Raw genomic sequence first — 17,881 nt, 5'->3', positions numbered from 1 at the left:
ATTTCTATATTTTGGTGTTAATAGGTGCTCTAAGGTCTGGTCTTTCAAACGCTATTAAAAAAAATTAGTTTCGTTCATGCTTGAGCGAACACGGGACTTTTTTGTTGGGGGTTCAAAAAGAGGCTTGCGCCAGAATTGCAGAATATGAGTAATATGATGATCGGACTTCTTGCTTATTAGCAGACTTCCTCTTAACCTTTTCATTATCTTTGCCATAATTTTCATATCTATTTATTTGCTTGAATTATTCTGTTATTTCTTTTCAATATGCTCTCTGTTAGCTTTGAATATTCCTTCTTCAAGCTAAAATTATTTTTTTAACCGAATTATGGGAGAGCATGGATTTTTTTATTCAAATCCTTTCATTATGTGCTACAAAGATTATGGTGCCTTTTGAACAAAGCCACACAGATGGGTGGGCGCTCGGGTTGCTCCCCCCCAATTAAAAAAATCATGACCAAATAAAAGTGGACAGGAAATAAAAGGACAGATAGAAAGTAAAATATGATATTATTTTCTGAATATTATGTCAAAATCTATCACAAAATTTGATATTGTAATTAAAAAGTGGGAATATTTGCGTGCTCACTTCGCTTGCTCACAACTTTTTAATACATTTTACCCGATCTGCCATATCTAGCTCCTTCAAAATTGACTCAATACACCATTGTCATTGAAAGACATGAATCCCTTCCTGTGTTTCCTGTCAAGCAATTAAACTTGGTCAAGGAATTAATGACCCATTGAAAAAAGATTCATGTCTTTTAAAGGTACATAACATTGTTTGTTTCACATAATAAAACGATTTTAATAATCACAAGTTTTCCCAATTAATCATTCAAATCTTATTGCTTGGGTTGACAAAAAAAAATCTTCTTTTCTCAGTTACTTATGAAGGAAAATTAAATGGTAAGAGAAGATTAAATGAAAAAAAACGAAATAATTCAATTAAATAAATAACTTTGTAAATGAAATTTGAGAGCATAATTCGAAAATTGTGGAACAGATAATGAAAAGGTCAAGAGGATTTCTCCTGATAGCAAGAAGTCTGATCATTGTATTACACCATTCTGCAATTCTGGCGCAAGCCTCTTTTTGAACCCCCAACAAAAATGTCCCGTGTTTGCTCAAGCATGAATAAAATTTATTTTTTTAAATTGCATTTCAAAGATAAGACCTTAGCGCATCTATTAAAACCAAAATACAGACATCATTATTTGAAACAAAAATTTTATAGACTTTTCAAATCTGTCCCGTTTTTTTTGATACGCACTGTATTATCACAACAAGATGGGAGTGTAGACATGGGAGACGACGCCACCTGCACCCGTTCCCATGCATAACACGAAGATCAATCTCGAAATATATCGAACTTATTCAATAGTGTCTAGTGGTGAGTGATGATCAATATAGTGAAAATATAATTTGGGGGATAGTGGGGGAAGGTTGAGTTTTGAATGTTCTTTTCAGTGAAAGTGTACAGGTTGCTTTCCGAATTCCAAGTATGGGGCCAAAGTGCAAGATCTTGACAAAAAAAAGAAGAGACTGATAAATCTAAATGAAAAAGAATTTAATTCTGGTCTGCAATGCCCCCCCCCCCCGAGTAAGACCACGACGAGGGATCAGTCAGTTTGGGCAGTGAGAACTGTACATAATTACAATCGATATTACCTCTTTCTACATGTTCTAGGAGTGAAAGTATCTAAAAAGATGCACAATCTAACTCCAGAATGTGCTATGCCACATGTACCATGCACTCTATACAGTGCGTATCAAAAAAAGTTTACACTTTGAAAACGCCCTGGGAATTCAACAATATACAACAAGAGGGTAATTTTGCACATATAATCTTGAGTTTGGGTTTCATCCATTCAATGAAAGTAACAATTTTGACAGAATGTTAGAATTCAGTGAGCATTTTTGTGAAGTTCGTAGAATCTGTTTGCGCAGAAATGCTCGTTTTCACCCTGTGTCAAGGGGAAATGGCGAAACTAAATGTACCTTGCGAAACATTTCTCATACATTTCCCTTGTACTTTTAGCCAGTTGAAATAAAACGGATACATTCAAGCATTTTGTTACAATTTTGCCACCCAAATTGAAATTTCAACACTTAGTAAGCTCAACCTTTACCCTTTTTGTGCCAGCTGGATCTGAGGACATAACTGAATCTGAACAAAAGTTTATATCAGACATCTCCAGCATTATTTTGTTCACTAAGGTTTTATCTTTTAAAGTGAGTTTACATTTCATTTTAAATTAAATGCTTGCTTCTCCACACTTTTCCCAAGCTTTACAATGATTATTAAAATGAAAGTGAAGTCTAAGAATTTCATGTAAATCACAACTCAGTGTAAAGCAAATATCGTCAGGATGGCCTGGGTGTGTGGGGGAGTGGGGTGTGGCGCAATGCACTCTTCGAAGTGTTTCGGGCAAGGTATAACAAGTTAAAAAAGGTAAAAGATGTCTTCAAATCAATTTTACAAGCTAAATCTAACGCATTTTCAGGATTAAGGTCTACTTTTATTCGCATAGCTATTTCAAAGTTCTGCGCAAATCTTCTTCTTCTGTTGATTTCCTCCAGTCCTGGAGAACTGCGAGATCCAGTGGATACGCAGAAAAAAAGCTCCAAATCATTTTCACTAACTTTTCAAAAGTAAGTGGTGCTCACTCAAGTGGAAATATTTTTCGACAGTTATATCGCCATTTGCTTAAATGAATCTGTACCAATGTTGGAATGTGAAAAAATGTTTTGGATATTACAAATGTAAAATTTTACAGGTTTTTTTTTCAAAGTGTAAACTTTTTTTTGATACGCACTGTATATAAGCATGATAAGGACGAACAGTTCACTCCAAACATGCCAAAAGGGATTTGTCCCTATTTCAAGAGGAACTTGATCAACCAGAAATGGTTGTTCATTCTATAATACCGCGGTCAATCAGTAAGAGAAGAGCAGGAGGAAGAGAGGAGGAGAAAGAGAGGAGTAAGGAGAAGAAAGAGATATATACGCCTATCATCAATATTGTAATATCATTATCATTCGAAGCAAATTGTTAGTTTCCTTCTTTAAAAAAGCAGCTCCAGTAGGGGATCATATTCGGTAAGGTGATTTCGTTGTCAACTTTTAAAAATATTTTTTATTTACTTCTTCCTTCTGTTTTTGGTTTTTTTTACAGTAAAACTATTATCAATCTGCATCTCACCACATAGCCTATACTGAACTTTTTTATTTATTTCACTAATGTGGTGCTTGAAAGAATATGGTTAAAAAACACATTTCATTAAATTTGGTGGAAAAATACATTCTATATCAAAGTTATAGAACTACTTACTGGCGTACAGATGGGTGCATTGTTGGTCATGAACTGCATGCCAAATCTTTTTCGAAATCAAGACGAAAATGAGAAGAAAGAAAGAACGGAAAATGGATGAAATATAATTTGATTTTCTTAATACTAGTATTATGTCAAAATCTATCACAAAATTAGATTTTTGTATTTAAAAAGACAGAGATTTTGTTCTGTCACTTCGCTCTCTCGCAGGTTTTTTTTTAGAAGCTTTGAGCCATGTCACATTTTTAATATACATATATAAAATAACAATACATGAAAAAGGAACTAGAATACGGCCCATTGAGAGCAAATACGTTTAGGATTCCCCTCTGAAAACAGATTTATTTAAACAAAGGTACTTCCTTAATCAGATCTATTTACTCTTTCATGTCTTTGTCACGGACAGATCGAACAACTCATGCGCCGCATTAATTTCAAAGTACAGTGAAACCTGTCAATAGTGACCACCCATGGGAAACACAAAATGTGGCCTTTATAGACTGGTGGCTGCTATAGACAGGTTCTTATACACACAATCTGCCTCCATGGGAAGGGCTTTAAGTGGTCACTATAGGCAGGTGATCACAATAGACAGGTGGCCACTAACACAGATTTGACTGTATAACCTTACGGTTTTACGTGGACTGTGCTAAGAAAAGTTTTGTGACACACAGTACAATTAAGTGCACACATCACTAATGTGTATGTGTGTATGAGCAGTGAACTTAATGTGTATAATAAATAGCATGTGACTTGACTCGAATTTGGCAGTTTGCTGTATGTAAACATAGCCGAAAAGTGATTTTGCCTGAAGCTGCACGATTCGAAATTGTTTTGCTTGCATCCACTTCCTCAAAGGAGAATAGCGTTTTGAAAATAAATCGGCATTAGGAGATAATTACCAATTAGGCCTATTAATTTGTCTAGATTCTCCGCTGATTCTTCAACAAATTAAAATAGAGAGTAGACATGTTTTGTCGTCAGAAAACGTTGCTATTGACCCTGGCATTGGTCACCATCTTGTCCATGTGTCCTGGTGATTGTCGAGGTGACGCTCCCTGCTGCTGTCCAACCTTCTGGACTGCATACAACGGTAGCTGTTACAGGTAAGTTTACAAGATGTCGGGTTCTGGGGAGTAAGAACCAGGGATGTTGTCGAGGCCGGCCTCGAGACCAAATTTCGCCGGTTTGGGCCTCGGCCCTAGACACGTTTATAGGTTATATTTGAGAAAGTTGTTTTTCAAGCTGCCTCCTCTACATCCCTGATATAAACTGACACCAGTGGCTGTCCTCAGAAGGCCACACCCTGAATGGATTATGACCCTCGAGAGAACATGGCACCAATTAGTGTAAAAGAGACAACCAAAATGTGCTGTAATAAAAACCATGGGTGTTGAACATAAAAGATGAAAAACCAAGGGTGAACAGGGCTGAAATGTCCGAGGATCGAGTGACAGCGTTTTCCACTCTTATTGAATAAGATGTTACTCATCGGCCCTTTTAGTTTTAGAGGGTGATGTACACCCCTTCCACCATTTTTTTTATGTGTACATTCGGCCCAAATTTCCACCCTCCCACCAGGCCTGTACATTGTGAAATTTGATAGGCTCTTAAACTTTACAGGGCCATACAGGGCCACCTGTGACTGAATTACATATCTCATGGGTGGATCATATCGTCTATAATATTGCTGACCCCCATATATAAAAGACAAAAATATGCCATGATTATGAATATCAATTTTTTGTATGTTTTTGGTGTTGCATATAACCTACTAGGTCCTTCCACCACAATCCAACTTTGAAAAAGTCTGTCTCGAAAAAAAAACGATGAGTATTTTTTTAAGAGCATTCTCTTCTTTTTGTTTTTCCTTCTCATTTTCCCAACCTTTTATTTTAAAATTAAACTCCACAGATTGTTCAGTTACAGTATGAATTGGCATGAAGCCGAGGCACATTGCAACCAATTCTCCAGACCGTCTCTTGGTGGTGGGGACAGGAATAGCGTGGCTCATCTTGTATCCATTCATTCCCCAGATGAGCATGATTTCGTTGTTTCTTACTTCAGATCTACAGGAATCAAGGTAAAATATTGGGCTATAGGGGGAGGAGGTTTAGGCCTACTGCAAGTTCTATAAGTGAACCCTGAACGTAAAATTAGACCCCTCATTGAAATTAAGTTACTCATGAGTGTCAAAAATTTGCTCCAAAATCTAGACAAATTACAAACTCAGAAATAATATTTTTCACTGGTGACTGATGTGTTCCTTAAATGTACTCTGGTGAATATCTTATAGTTTTTGCTGCGATCATTATTTTAAAAGACAAGTCCACCCTTGAAAAAACGTTGATTTGAATAAAAAGAGAGAGACCCAACAAGCATAACACTGAAAATTTCATCAAAATCGAACCTAAAATAAGAAAGATACGACATTTTAAATTTTCGCTTAATTTTACAAATAGTTATATGCACATCCTTTTGGGGTATGCAAATGAGGAGACTGATGACATCATCCACTCACTATTTCTTTTGTATTTTATTATATGAAATTTTTTCCTTATTGTCAAGTGAAACAATGATTAATTCCTCCCTGAAAATGTGGAGCTACATGTAAGATTGTTTAATGATGGTTCAGTCAAGTTGGTCCGTATTGACAAATCTGTAAAAAAAATTGAAATATTGTTTAATTCAAACAATAAGGAAAAAAGAAAAAATTGAGTACATGACATCATAGACTCATCTCATTTGCATGTCACTGAGTTGTACATGTCACTATTTTGTGAAAAATAAGCGAAAACATAAAACAATAAATAAATTGAATACCTTACTTGATAAAAAAAGATGTTATTTTTGACCTAAATTGTATTATGTTTAAAAAGTGTATTATATTTTGAATAAGGATTTGGGGCGGGGGAGGGGGGGGGGGGGGCAAATGCCACCAGCCCCACGGTTCCGCCTCTCTGCTCAGAAGAGATGCCATTAATATTATATTGCAGTTTATAGCGAGACAAACAATGAATCTTTATCACTTGGCAGGTATTGCCAGGTTTTCAGCGAAAATGTTTTATAATTCAACTCTAATACGGCCCGTTTGGAGCAAAATACAAATACGTTTGCGATTCCCCTCTGAAAAACAGATTTATTCAAACAAAGGTACTTCCTTAACTCTTTGTCTGCCTTGGACAGATCGAACAACTCCTGCGCCACATTAATTTCAAAGTATACCGGTACCTTTATGTACCGGTTTTGCATGGACTGTGCTATTGAGCTCACAATAGCTTTTTATTGCTTTAATGTAAAGAAAAGTTATGTTTGTACACAGTACGAATCGACAACACTATTGTGTATGAACAATGAACTTAATGCAGCGTGTGTAACTATTAATAGAATAATAATTGTTTTAATTATTATTACAAAAATATTAGTATTAGGTTAAATAATAGCAGTAGAAGTAGTAGTAAGTAGTAATGGCGGTGATTTGGGATATGGTAATAGTAGTAGTAGTAGTAGCAGAAGAAGAAGTAGTAGTCAGTAGTAATGGCGGTGATTGTGATATGGTAGTAGTAGTAGTATTAGTAGTAGTAGTAATAGCTGTAGCAGTAGTAGTAGTAGTAGTAGTATTAGTAGTAGTAGTAGTAGTAGTAGTAGTAGTAGTAGCAGTAGTAGTAGTAGTAGTAGTAGGAGTAGGAAGTAGTAGTAGTAGTAGTAGTAGTAGTAGTAGTAGTAGTAGTAGTAGTAGTAGTAGTAGTAGTAGTAGTAGAAGTAGTAGTAGAAGTAGTAGTAGTAATACCAGGGGCAGATCCAGCTTTCGCCGAGAGGGGGGGGGGGCCGAAAAATATTTTGATCAACATTTTTCTCGATTGGCCGCTACAATCTGGCTTTTTGTTGTTTTTTTTTTCAGGGGGTATAGTCCTAACTAAAGACTGAAGTGTTTAGTATATGATAGTTTTTATTGCTATGAACAATAAAAGGTATCTCATGTGGTCTTAAAATATATTGCGAGCGCGAAGCGCGAGCTATAAATCTTTTATATTTTATGTCCTTAGAACTGAAGATTCAGAGCAGTTTTTATAATCATGAACAAAGGGGTCTAAGCTTTCGATCTTAGCAGAATCTTCTTCGGAGGCAAAATGACAAACATATAAGGTGGAACAACCATAATATAGACCACAGACATTCAACAGCAACACTGGAACAAGGAGACAAAAGGGGCATTAGTGAGAAGAGATGACCAATCAGGTTAATGAAGGGGATGAAAGAAAAGGAGTAGGCAGACACAAAGGGAAGTTAGTGTGAGTAAGGCCAAAGAAAGACCTCAAGCCAAGAGGGATCATAAACAAAGATAAGTATCAAACTAAAGAATGCGAGCGCGAAGCGCGAGCCGAAATTTTATCATATAGTAACGTGAAAAGTGACTCAATTAGGACTGTTTTTAGTGATTAATGAAGAGGATACAAGTATCACCAATTAAATAATGAGAGTGCGAAGCGCAAGTTCAAAATTTCTGATATTCCGACCTGAAAAAAATGAACAGTCTAAGCTCGTTTTTATTTAAATAAACTGTGTGTCTCAAACAATTAAATGCGAGCACGAAACATGAGCTTAATTTTTTGATATACTGACATGATAAAGGAGCATTTTGACAAATTTTGGTAAGAATTTCCAAAGAGCATAGGTTTCTCACAAATCAAACAATGCGAGCGCGCAGCGCGAGCTGAACATTTTGATACACATTAACAATTTGTGTAAATCAAACAAAATAATGAAAGCTTGATGTGCGAGCTAAAAAATGTGTGCAAATTGATATCAGAACTGGATATATTGTATATATATTGGTTATATATTAGTGTCATTTAACCCTCTTGAATGGGATTCATTACACAGGCAATGCGAGCGCGAAGCGCGAGCGAAAAAAATTATGTAAAGTCTATTTTCCAATTCTTCCCCTCACCTCTTTTTTGTATCCTTTCGGGGTCGGGCCGGTCGTTACGAGGCTGTAAATTACACATCATGGGTAAAATACCTCTTTCTTACTTTTCTTTCTGTTTTTCGTAGTTTCTATCAAGGTAAAGAGTACACTTTTTTCTGCAGGTTGTCAAAAAATAGGGGGGCCGGGGCCGACTCGGCCCCCTCCTGGATCCGCGCCTGAATACTACTACAGTAGTAGAAGTCTCTTAATGCAAAAGAACTTAATCTCTAATCGCAGTCCTTTCGGAGTGATACTATAGGGAGGAAGTGTGCTTCTTTTTCTCTGTCACTCCCAAAAGATAATCTCACTCGACAGAACTGGTCCCTTGTCTCACTTTTTGATGTGTGTGAATGGGGACCAGATTTGATATTTTGCAAGGTCAAGTTTCAATTTCTAGTTTATTCAACCAAATATAAAACAAAAACAAATGCTACAAAAACTTTACACAAATGGAATCCAAAAGAATAAAAGGGTCGGCCCTTGAGAAGCAATGCTTGCGAATAGGGGCCCAACATAAAACACATTAGAGATAATTTACATTGCAAAAATACCAAATAAAGGGTGAAAAATACATTTGGCTGGTCATCATTTGACGTGCAGGTACACACAAACACATCCATACACACCCTCACACGCACCCATCAAACATACAACCTGTTTTGCACACCTTCATCATCAACCGCAAATCATCAAGAGAAACAAAGATATAGGAGATAATGAAAAAAAAACATATTGGGGAACGAACAGAGAAAGAGTAAGAAAGCGATCTAGAAAAAGATAGAAAGAGAGAGAGAGAGAGAGTGAGTGAAAAAAACATTATACACAACATAAACATTCACAATGACTATGGTTTTAAGTTTCTAAAACGATCCCTTTCACAAAATTCCCTAAACCTTGATAAAGGGGAACTTTACCTGATCTTATAGTCTAAATCATTCCATATGCTTATACCAACATATAAAAATTAATTTATTGTCTTGGTAGTGCGTACACGGGGTTTATGAAATAAAAATCTTTGCCTTGTGTTTTACGTATTAATGAGAGAATTGTTTGCAAACGTATCTCTAAAAACATTTTTTTAAGGAATATTACCAATATGACAATTTGAAAAAAATATAAGTATATTTAGTGTTACAAGTTCCTGAACTGGAAAAATATTTAACCCAATTTTATAAATAAAGGATTAGTAAGAGCCTTGTATTTTGAATGAGTTATGATTCGAAGGCTTTATTTTGAAGAGTTTTTGAATTGCTAATAGTAGATGAATATGAATTACTCCTAATGATATTACAATAAGATAATTGTGGTAATATAATTGAGTGATATAGCAGCATTAACCCCTCACATGGATCAAAAAATGCCTAAGTTTATGTGATATTTCAATACTTGATATTTTTAAGGAGATATAATCAATGCGTCTTCCAGTTCAGGAACTCGTCCACAGTATAATGCCAAGAAATTATGTTAATTATCGATGGAACGAATTGAAAGGTATTATTCTGAACTTATATACTGTCAAGATTTTCATGGACTCTCCTGTTCTTTGAATGAATGTATTACTCTGAATCAAGATATCAGTTTAAGTAATTTAAGATTAGCTGATGTTATAAGCAAGTGTTTTTGTGGGATAATGTAACAACAGTATCGTCAGCAAAAAGAGGAAAACGAAATATGTTTGAGCATTTTATGATATCATTAACACATAATAGGAGAGGTCCCAAAATAGAACCTTGTGAGACCCTACATCTTAATTTTTGAATCAGAATTGTTCTTTCAAATTAGCGATTAATCGCTAATCTTTGTGTTACGGGGCCAAGGTCTGTAATGCATGCAGCTATGATCTTTGTTATCTCACATTTGTTCGACCTTGGATTTAATTCAACAATTTGTCCATCGCAAATCCATGATGATTTGACATTTTCACTATCTCCGGTTTTTTGCAAGAGTTTTACATTTTCACTTGTGTGATCGTCTTGGATAGACTTCCTTAATCTTGCAGGTTTTCTTCAATCTTTTAAGACTTCTACGATATGAGACGAATTTTGCTATGATACTCGTACTCGTTTCTCCCTTTACTCGGGCGTCGTTGGCCTTGAAGTTGACACGAAGACTGCATTAAAGGTGGATAGTTAGTCCTTTTTTCCAGCTGGAGAACCTTCCAGTCAGTATCCTCACCCGTCGATTCTTCGATACTGAAGAAGCGTAAGCAGTTATAGTCGGACTGCACTGATGCTCCTGCATTTTGGTTTCATTTTGCAGTTTCTTTATTTTGGCTGTTTTGTTGATCAAGTTTTGACTTTGATTGATTTAGTTTTCCGATTCCTTTTTATAAAGCACCTCCAACTCCAATATCTTTGCCTCCTGTATTAAAAGTACGGGTTGAAATTTGCTCAGTTAAGTATCAACATGGTTTGTAACTTAGTCCATGAGTCGCTCGTCATTAAGAATATCCTTTATTACAGCAGAGATTAGAGACGCAGCGGTTTCTTTCTTTTCTTTCCCACCTCTTCTTATTCTCCTGGGTTGACCTGACTACATCAATATTTCAGATTCTTGCAGATAATGATTGTTGCAATGTGTGTGAGTAGTTGGGCTCAGGTGCAGTGTGCATACTTACAAGGTGCAATCAAGTAAAATTACCCAACTACTCAAATCTGACCAGGTTCCTAAGTACCGATAATGCATCATTCTCCGCGATGTAATATTGTGATATTATTATTTGTTTGGCGTCACCTGTGCCCAAGAGGTGAAATGCGAACTGAGTCACTATGACCCGCAGGTCTCTCCTCCCGATATAACCGATAGGGGGAGGTGCAGGTTGACCACTACACCGGGGTTTCCCCCTACTCTTATACGAATAGTGCAGTGGGTGGTGACTCTCCTCTACACGGGGCTTCCATTTAGGGACGGATATGGACCCATTAGGATAATACAAATTCACTACTCAACATGTACCACAATAAGTGTTACAAAGTCGCAAAAAAGTACCTTTGCTCTCAAAGCATTTTATTGTTTTTTTCTGGAAGCTAATAGGCCAATTGATTAATGTATTACTAAAAAGCTGTCCAGAAGTCCAGAAGGGTATAGGGCTAATTTAAGTCTAAATGAGATACGACACAAAGTGGTCATCAGTTCTTCATTATTATCATTATCGTAATCAGGATCTCGGAGCTGATGAATCAATTGGGCGTGTTGGTGACATGTGGATTGGTATCCATGATACTACCAGCGAGGGAAACTTCGAGTGGACTGACCGATCCTCGTTCACCATGAACATGTGGTACCCCGGACAGCCAGACAACTCTGGTTCGGGTGAAGACTGCGGGGAGATTAGAAATGTCATAGGCTTTAAGTGGAACGACAGACCGTGTGACAATGTTAACAAGTACTTCATGTGCAAGTTACCAGTTTGGTAAACTGAACGGGGATTTCCCACTAGGCCAGGATCTTGGGAACGATTTTTTTTATTGGAGTATGCTGATGTAAATTTAAAATGCAAAAAAAAAAGAATTTAATGATTTCCCACTTTTTAGAATTCCAGGGGGGGGGGTGCTCTCAATAATTTTTTAAATAGAATTCAATGGGGGAGGATGCTTATCACTTTGACTTACCTGTTAGAAAAGTAAAAACGATCTCCCAAGTCGTGACCGATATTGAGTATGCATTTAACATGTAACTAACAGGAGTAAGTTTCGAAAAAAAATTGTTCTCAAATGCAGATTCATTTCAAATTTATGCCATTTTGATTATGGGTGAACTTCTTTGTTAAGTTATAATCAAACCTCATTGCTATTGAGATGACGTTGATGTCATACAATGTGATTGGTGGTATACTTCATTTCTACGTTGATTGTATGAGGTATTTTAATGTTATCAATTGAATAAATGGGAATTAGTATATACCGTTCGGGGAGTATACAGTACAAGTCGCCGGTACATGAACCTGCATATAAATCTCGCTTTCCCTGTATAACAATTCACTGGTTGCATTGCCATGATTTGTATTTTATTGGAATCTAAAAATAAATAAAAGTGTATGGTCTCCTTGACACATTAAATAATTCAGCAAAATTTATGAAGGAAATTTTAAATTTGAAAGATAAACATATGATATTGAAAGTTATTGAACAACGATACTGCATTAAAGTATAACAATGTTAACAGTAAGTATAATGTTCACATGTTTCTTGCATATTTCTTTGATATGTTCTTTCACTTTCTCGCTTGTTTAAAAAATTCTAATCTTATATGATATGATTAACAAGGTCAATCTTTATTATTTCCTATGAACATAAAGATGCAAACTGTAGTTCATGCTTTGCTTCCGTGTTATATTGGTATTTTTAGAGAAATAAATTTGAACTTAAACATTCATTTCGTGTAAGCTTTGTAATGATTTCTGGTTTGTTTCCTCTCTATTCATCTTTACTGAAATCTTGCTCTGGCTAACATTTATAGGTCATGTGGAAGCATTGTTAAACTAATTTACGCAAAATGTATGAAAAAATCATTTTACATGACATCTTATAATAAGCATTTCTGGTCTTGGTTATTTCTGTTGCATGGATCTGAGACGGCAATAGACCAGTTCGTAGTTACTTCATGGGCAATTTTGGTCAAATGACCTTTCATTTCTTTCATCATGATAGGCAGATTTCAAAGTAAGATATTACGTAAGCTTGCCTTACATAGCAGGATGAAGAAATTGAATAGACCAGGTGACTAGAATAGCACACCAATGAACATTTAATGAAGGTATTTGTTGCATTCCTACTTTGAATGCATATCTTAGCATGTTGCACAATGTACTTAACAAACTGTGAAATACCAGTCGATCGTGGAAGCATTGTTGTTTTTTGTGCATGTAAATGAAAACGACAATTCAAAAGAATATATGAATAATCAAGACATCAAATTTGGTGCTAATCTCATTAGATTTTAAAGCACCATGTCACTTTAGTACAAATGACCTTCTTCTGATCATGCGTAGAATCTTTTGATCATGCGCAGAAAGGAAGTACGAACTGGCTTATTAAATGGATGGTCCGGGCTTAAAATATTTATATCTAAATAAATAAGAGTTAAATTCCCAGAGGAAAATGCTGAAAATTTAATGAAAATCGGATAACGACAAAGACGTTATTGAATTTTAAAGGTAATCAGTATTTTGAGAAACAGTTATATACACATTATCGTGAATGTTCATTAAGTGGGTTAATGATGTCCTATCCCCACTTTCCTTTATCTTATGTTATAAGATGAATTTATAATTTTTAATTTTTTTCATACATGTGTATATGTGTCTCCATTATGATGAAATAAAGTTGCCGTAATAGATAACCAATGCACTGAATCAGTTGTCAATCCAATTGTTTTAGTACTTGGTAGAACATTTTTGAATTACCCTGCTTTCACATAATAAAGTACAAAGAACAAGTGAAGACATATGCCTAGAAATGTTTCACCTGAACAATGCAAATATTTAAAATTCAATAACTTTGTTATTTGCTATCCGAATTTGATCAAATTTTCAGCATTTTGCTGTGTGAATTATATAGGCCTACTTAATCAGTAGAAGAAGAGCAGGAGGAAGAGAGGAGGAGGAAGAGAGGAGAAAGGAAGGAGAAGAAAGAGACATGTATAGGCATATCATCAATATTGTAATATCATTATTATTCGAAGCAGAATTGTTAGTTTCCTTCTTTGAAAAAGAAGTTCCAATGGGAAATCATATTCGGTAAATTGATTTCGTTGTCAATTTAAAAAAATATTTTTATTCGACTTCTTTCTTCTGTTTTAGTTGTTTTTTTTACAGTAAAACTATTATCAATCTGCATCTCAACACATAGCCTGTACTTAACTTTTCATTTATTTCATTAATGCGGTGCTTGAAAGAATATGGTTAAAAAACACATTTTCATTAATTCAGGTGGAAAAATACATTCTAAATTTAAGTTATAGAACTACTTACTGGCGTACAGATAGGGGCATTGTTGGCCATGAATTGCCAAAATCTTTTTCAAAATCAAGAAGAAAATGAGAAGAAAGAAAGAAAGAAAGAACGGAAAATGGACATGATGGATGAAATATAATTTGATTTTCTTAATACTAGTATAATGTCAAAATCTATCACAAAATTAGATTTTTGTATTTAAAAAGACAGAGATTTCCTTCGGTCACTTCGCTCTCTCGCAGGTTTTTGCAGAAGCTTTGAGCCATGTCACTTAAACAATACATGAAACAAAAAATAGAATTGAGAGCAAATAATACGTTTACGATTCCTCTCTGAAAAACAGATTTATTCAAACGAACTTCCTTAAGCAGATCTATTAACTCTTTCATGTCTTTGCCACGGACAGATCGAACAACTCCTGCGCCGCATTAATTTCAAAGTATAACCTTATGGTTTTGCATGGACTGCGCTAATTAAGCTGACAAAAGCTTATTGTTGGTTCAATGTAAAGAAAAATCTTGTGACACACTGTACAATTCAATGCACACATCACAAATGTGCATGTGCTAGGCGTATACAGTGCGTATCAAAAAGTTTTAAATAGGAAAAAATCCTGTAAAATTATATATTTGTAATATCCTGAAGATTTTTCCACATTTTAACATTGGTTCAGATCCACTTAAGCAAATGACGATATAACCGTCGAAAAATATTTCTGCTTAAGTGAGCACCACTTACTTTTGAAAAGATAGTGAAAAATTATTCGCACAGACATCTGAAATAGTTATGCGAATAAAGGTAAACCTTAATCATGAAGAACACGAGGAAGTTAGCTGGTAAAATTGATTTGATGATATATTCATCTTTTTCAGCTTGTTTCCTTGCCAAAAACACTTCGATGAGTGCAATTGCACAACACCCCACTCCCCCTCACACCTAGGCCATCGTGACGATATTTGCTTTACACTGAGCTGTTATTTACATGAAATGGCTTCGGCTTGATTTTCATTTTGTTAATCATTTTCAAGCTTGGGAAAAGTGTGGAAAAACAAGTATTAAATGAAAAATGAAATGTAAACCCACTTTAAATAATACAAACTTAGTGACAAAATGCTGGAGATGTCTGATACTACTTTCGTTCAGATTCAGTTATGTCCTCAGATCCAGCTGGCACAAAAAGGGTAAAGGTTGTGCTTACTAAGTGATGAAACGTCAATATTGGTGGCAAAATTGTTGCAGAATGCTTGAATGTATCCGTTTAATTTCAGTTGACTAAAAGTGCAAGGGAAATGGATGAGAAATTTTCTCAGGGTGCGTTTGATTTCTCCCTTTCCCCTTTACAAAGCGTGAAAACGAGCATTTCTGCGCAAACAGATTTCTGCGAGCTTTACAAAAATGGACAGTGCTCATGCACTCAAGTGTAACATTCTGTCAAAACCTTTACTTGCATTAGATAGATGAGACCCAAATCCAGGATTATATGTGAAAAAAATTACCTACATGTTGTATATTTTTTTAATTCCCAGGGCTTTTTCAAAGTGTAAACTTTTTTTGATACGCACTGTATACATGTAGCCCTATAGGTGGTCGAATTAGCATGGCAGTTCTTATTCATCATGCAGTAAGTTTTTTCCAGTGTGTACAACGTTTTTTCATTCACCACTCAGTGACTTTCCCTTAGCCACTGTTGTTTTTGTTAGATTATGATAGTTCTGTCATCTCAGATTCATTAAACCATGATTTCAAAAATCTAAATAATACATTCGTTTATCAATTTTGTCTCACCTGCATAGCAGAGTGAGACTATGGCGCCGCTTTTCCGACGGCGGCGTCAACATCAAATCTTAACCTGAGGTTAAGTTTTTGAAGTGACATCATAACTTAGAAAGTATATTGACCTAGTTCATGAAACTTGGCCATAAGCAATGATAAGGTTAATTAAGTATTACTGAACATCCTATTAGAGTTTCATGTCAGATGACCAAGGTCAAAGGTCATTTAAGGTCAATGAACTTAGACCATGTTGGAGGAATCAACATCGAAATTTTAACCTGAGGTTAAGTTTTTGAAATGTCATCATAACTTAGAAAATATATAGACCTAGTTCATGAAACTTGGCCATAAGGTTAATCAAGTATTACTGAACATCCTATTAGAGTTTCATGTCACATGACCAAGGTCAAAGGTCATTTAGGGTCAATTAACTTAGACCATGTTGGAGGAATCAAGGATAAGACACTTAAATCTCATAAATTTGATTTCACCATTCTAAAATATTGATTTCTGCTTTCAGTGCAACACCACCCCCTCCAAGGACCATGTTTAAAAATGTCATCATAACTTAGAAAATTTATGGACCTAGTTCATGAAACTTGGACATAAGGTTAATCAATTATCACTGAACATCCTGCGTGAGTTTATATCACATGACCAAGGTCAAAGGTCATTTAGGGTCAATGAACTTTGGCCGAATTGGGGGTATCTGTTGAATTCCCATCATGACTTTGAAAGTTTATGGATCTGATTCATGAAACATGGACATAATAGTAATCAAGCATCACTGAACATTTGTGCAAGTTTCAGGTCTCATAATTAAGGTCAAAGGTCATTTAGGGTCAATGAACTTTGGCCGAATGGGGGTGTCTGTTTATTTACCATCATAACTTTGAAAGTTTATTGGTCTAGTTCGTTAAACTTGGACATTAGAGTAATCATTTATCACTGAACATCCTGTGCGCATTTCAGGTCACATGACAAAGATCAAAGGTCAATGAACTTTGGCCGAATTGGGTGTATCTGTTGGATTACCATCATAACTTTGAAAGTTTATTGGTCTATAGTTCATAAAAAAGTGGACATAAGAGTAACCATGTATCACTGAACATCTTGTGCGAGTTAGAGTGGTTTTCAAAGTCAGCACTGCTGCTATTGAACCGCGTGATGCAGGTGAGACGGCCAGAGGCATTCCACTTGTTGAATATTTTTTGAGATTTTTCTTGGATTAGCTCCTTTGGAACAAAAACTTAGTAAAATGTCAAGTATTGCAAATGTAAACATGCTCGATATTTGAAATTGAACATATTAAGTATTGCGAGCTGAATACATTTCACATCTTTTCTAATGTTTATCCATTGAAATTATAAAAAGGAAAAGAAAACTATATTTTGTCATGTTTTGTAAGCTTTTCTAAGGACGGCGACTTTTTGATATTTAATTCCGAAAGGAGTTAAATCCAAAAATATTCATAAAAATTGTAAAATTCGGTTATGTTCAGTAAAATTTGCACTGATGGTGAAAACTTGTATCCAAAGATATGAATGCATAACTATATGTAAAGTAGGAAAAATAACAAATTTTAAATAACCGTATTGTTGATTTAGCTCCTTTTGGAACAAAACTCAAATTTGTAATCAATTTTTACGACCCCCCCCCCTCAGAAAAAACAAATATATAAAAAGCGATATGTTGCATTTGATTCCCAAGGCAAAGATACATATAGGCCCTATTTGGGTCAAAAAATACATTTTGGTCAAAAGTGGATTAAGCTCCTTTTCGAATCAAGCTCTTCATAAATAGCATAAAATCAGTAGCAGAAGCCGGATCGCCATTGGAAAAAAAAACAAAA

At 35.3% G+C, this 17,881-nt stretch overlaps 1 protein-coding gene across 1 annotated transcript; it reads left to right on the top strand.

Moving 5' to 3' along the window:
- Positions 1–3,844: 3,844 nt before the first annotated feature.
- Positions 3,845–12,248, top strand: LOC121427988 (echinoidin-like). Its single transcript, XM_041624567.1, has 3 exons — positions 3,845–4,440; positions 5,249–5,417; positions 11,465–12,248. Exons 1-3 carry the CDS (start codon positions 4,304–4,306, stop codon positions 11,717–11,719), a joined length of 561 nt encoding a protein of 186 aa, XP_041480501.1. The 5' UTR covers positions 3,845–4,303; the 3' UTR covers positions 11,720–12,248.
- The last annotated feature ends 5,633 nt before the right edge of the window (positions 12,249–17,881 follow it).

This window comes from Lytechinus variegatus, chromosome 14 (assembly GCF_018143015.1).
Source record: "Lytechinus variegatus isolate NC3 chromosome 14, Lvar_3.0, whole genome shotgun sequence".
Taxonomy (NCBI): Eukaryota; Metazoa; Echinodermata; class Echinoidea; order Temnopleuroida; family Toxopneustidae; genus Lytechinus; species Lytechinus variegatus.
The sequence above is the reverse complement of the archived record's forward strand: the minus strand, read 5'-3'. Positions and strand labels throughout refer to the sequence as shown.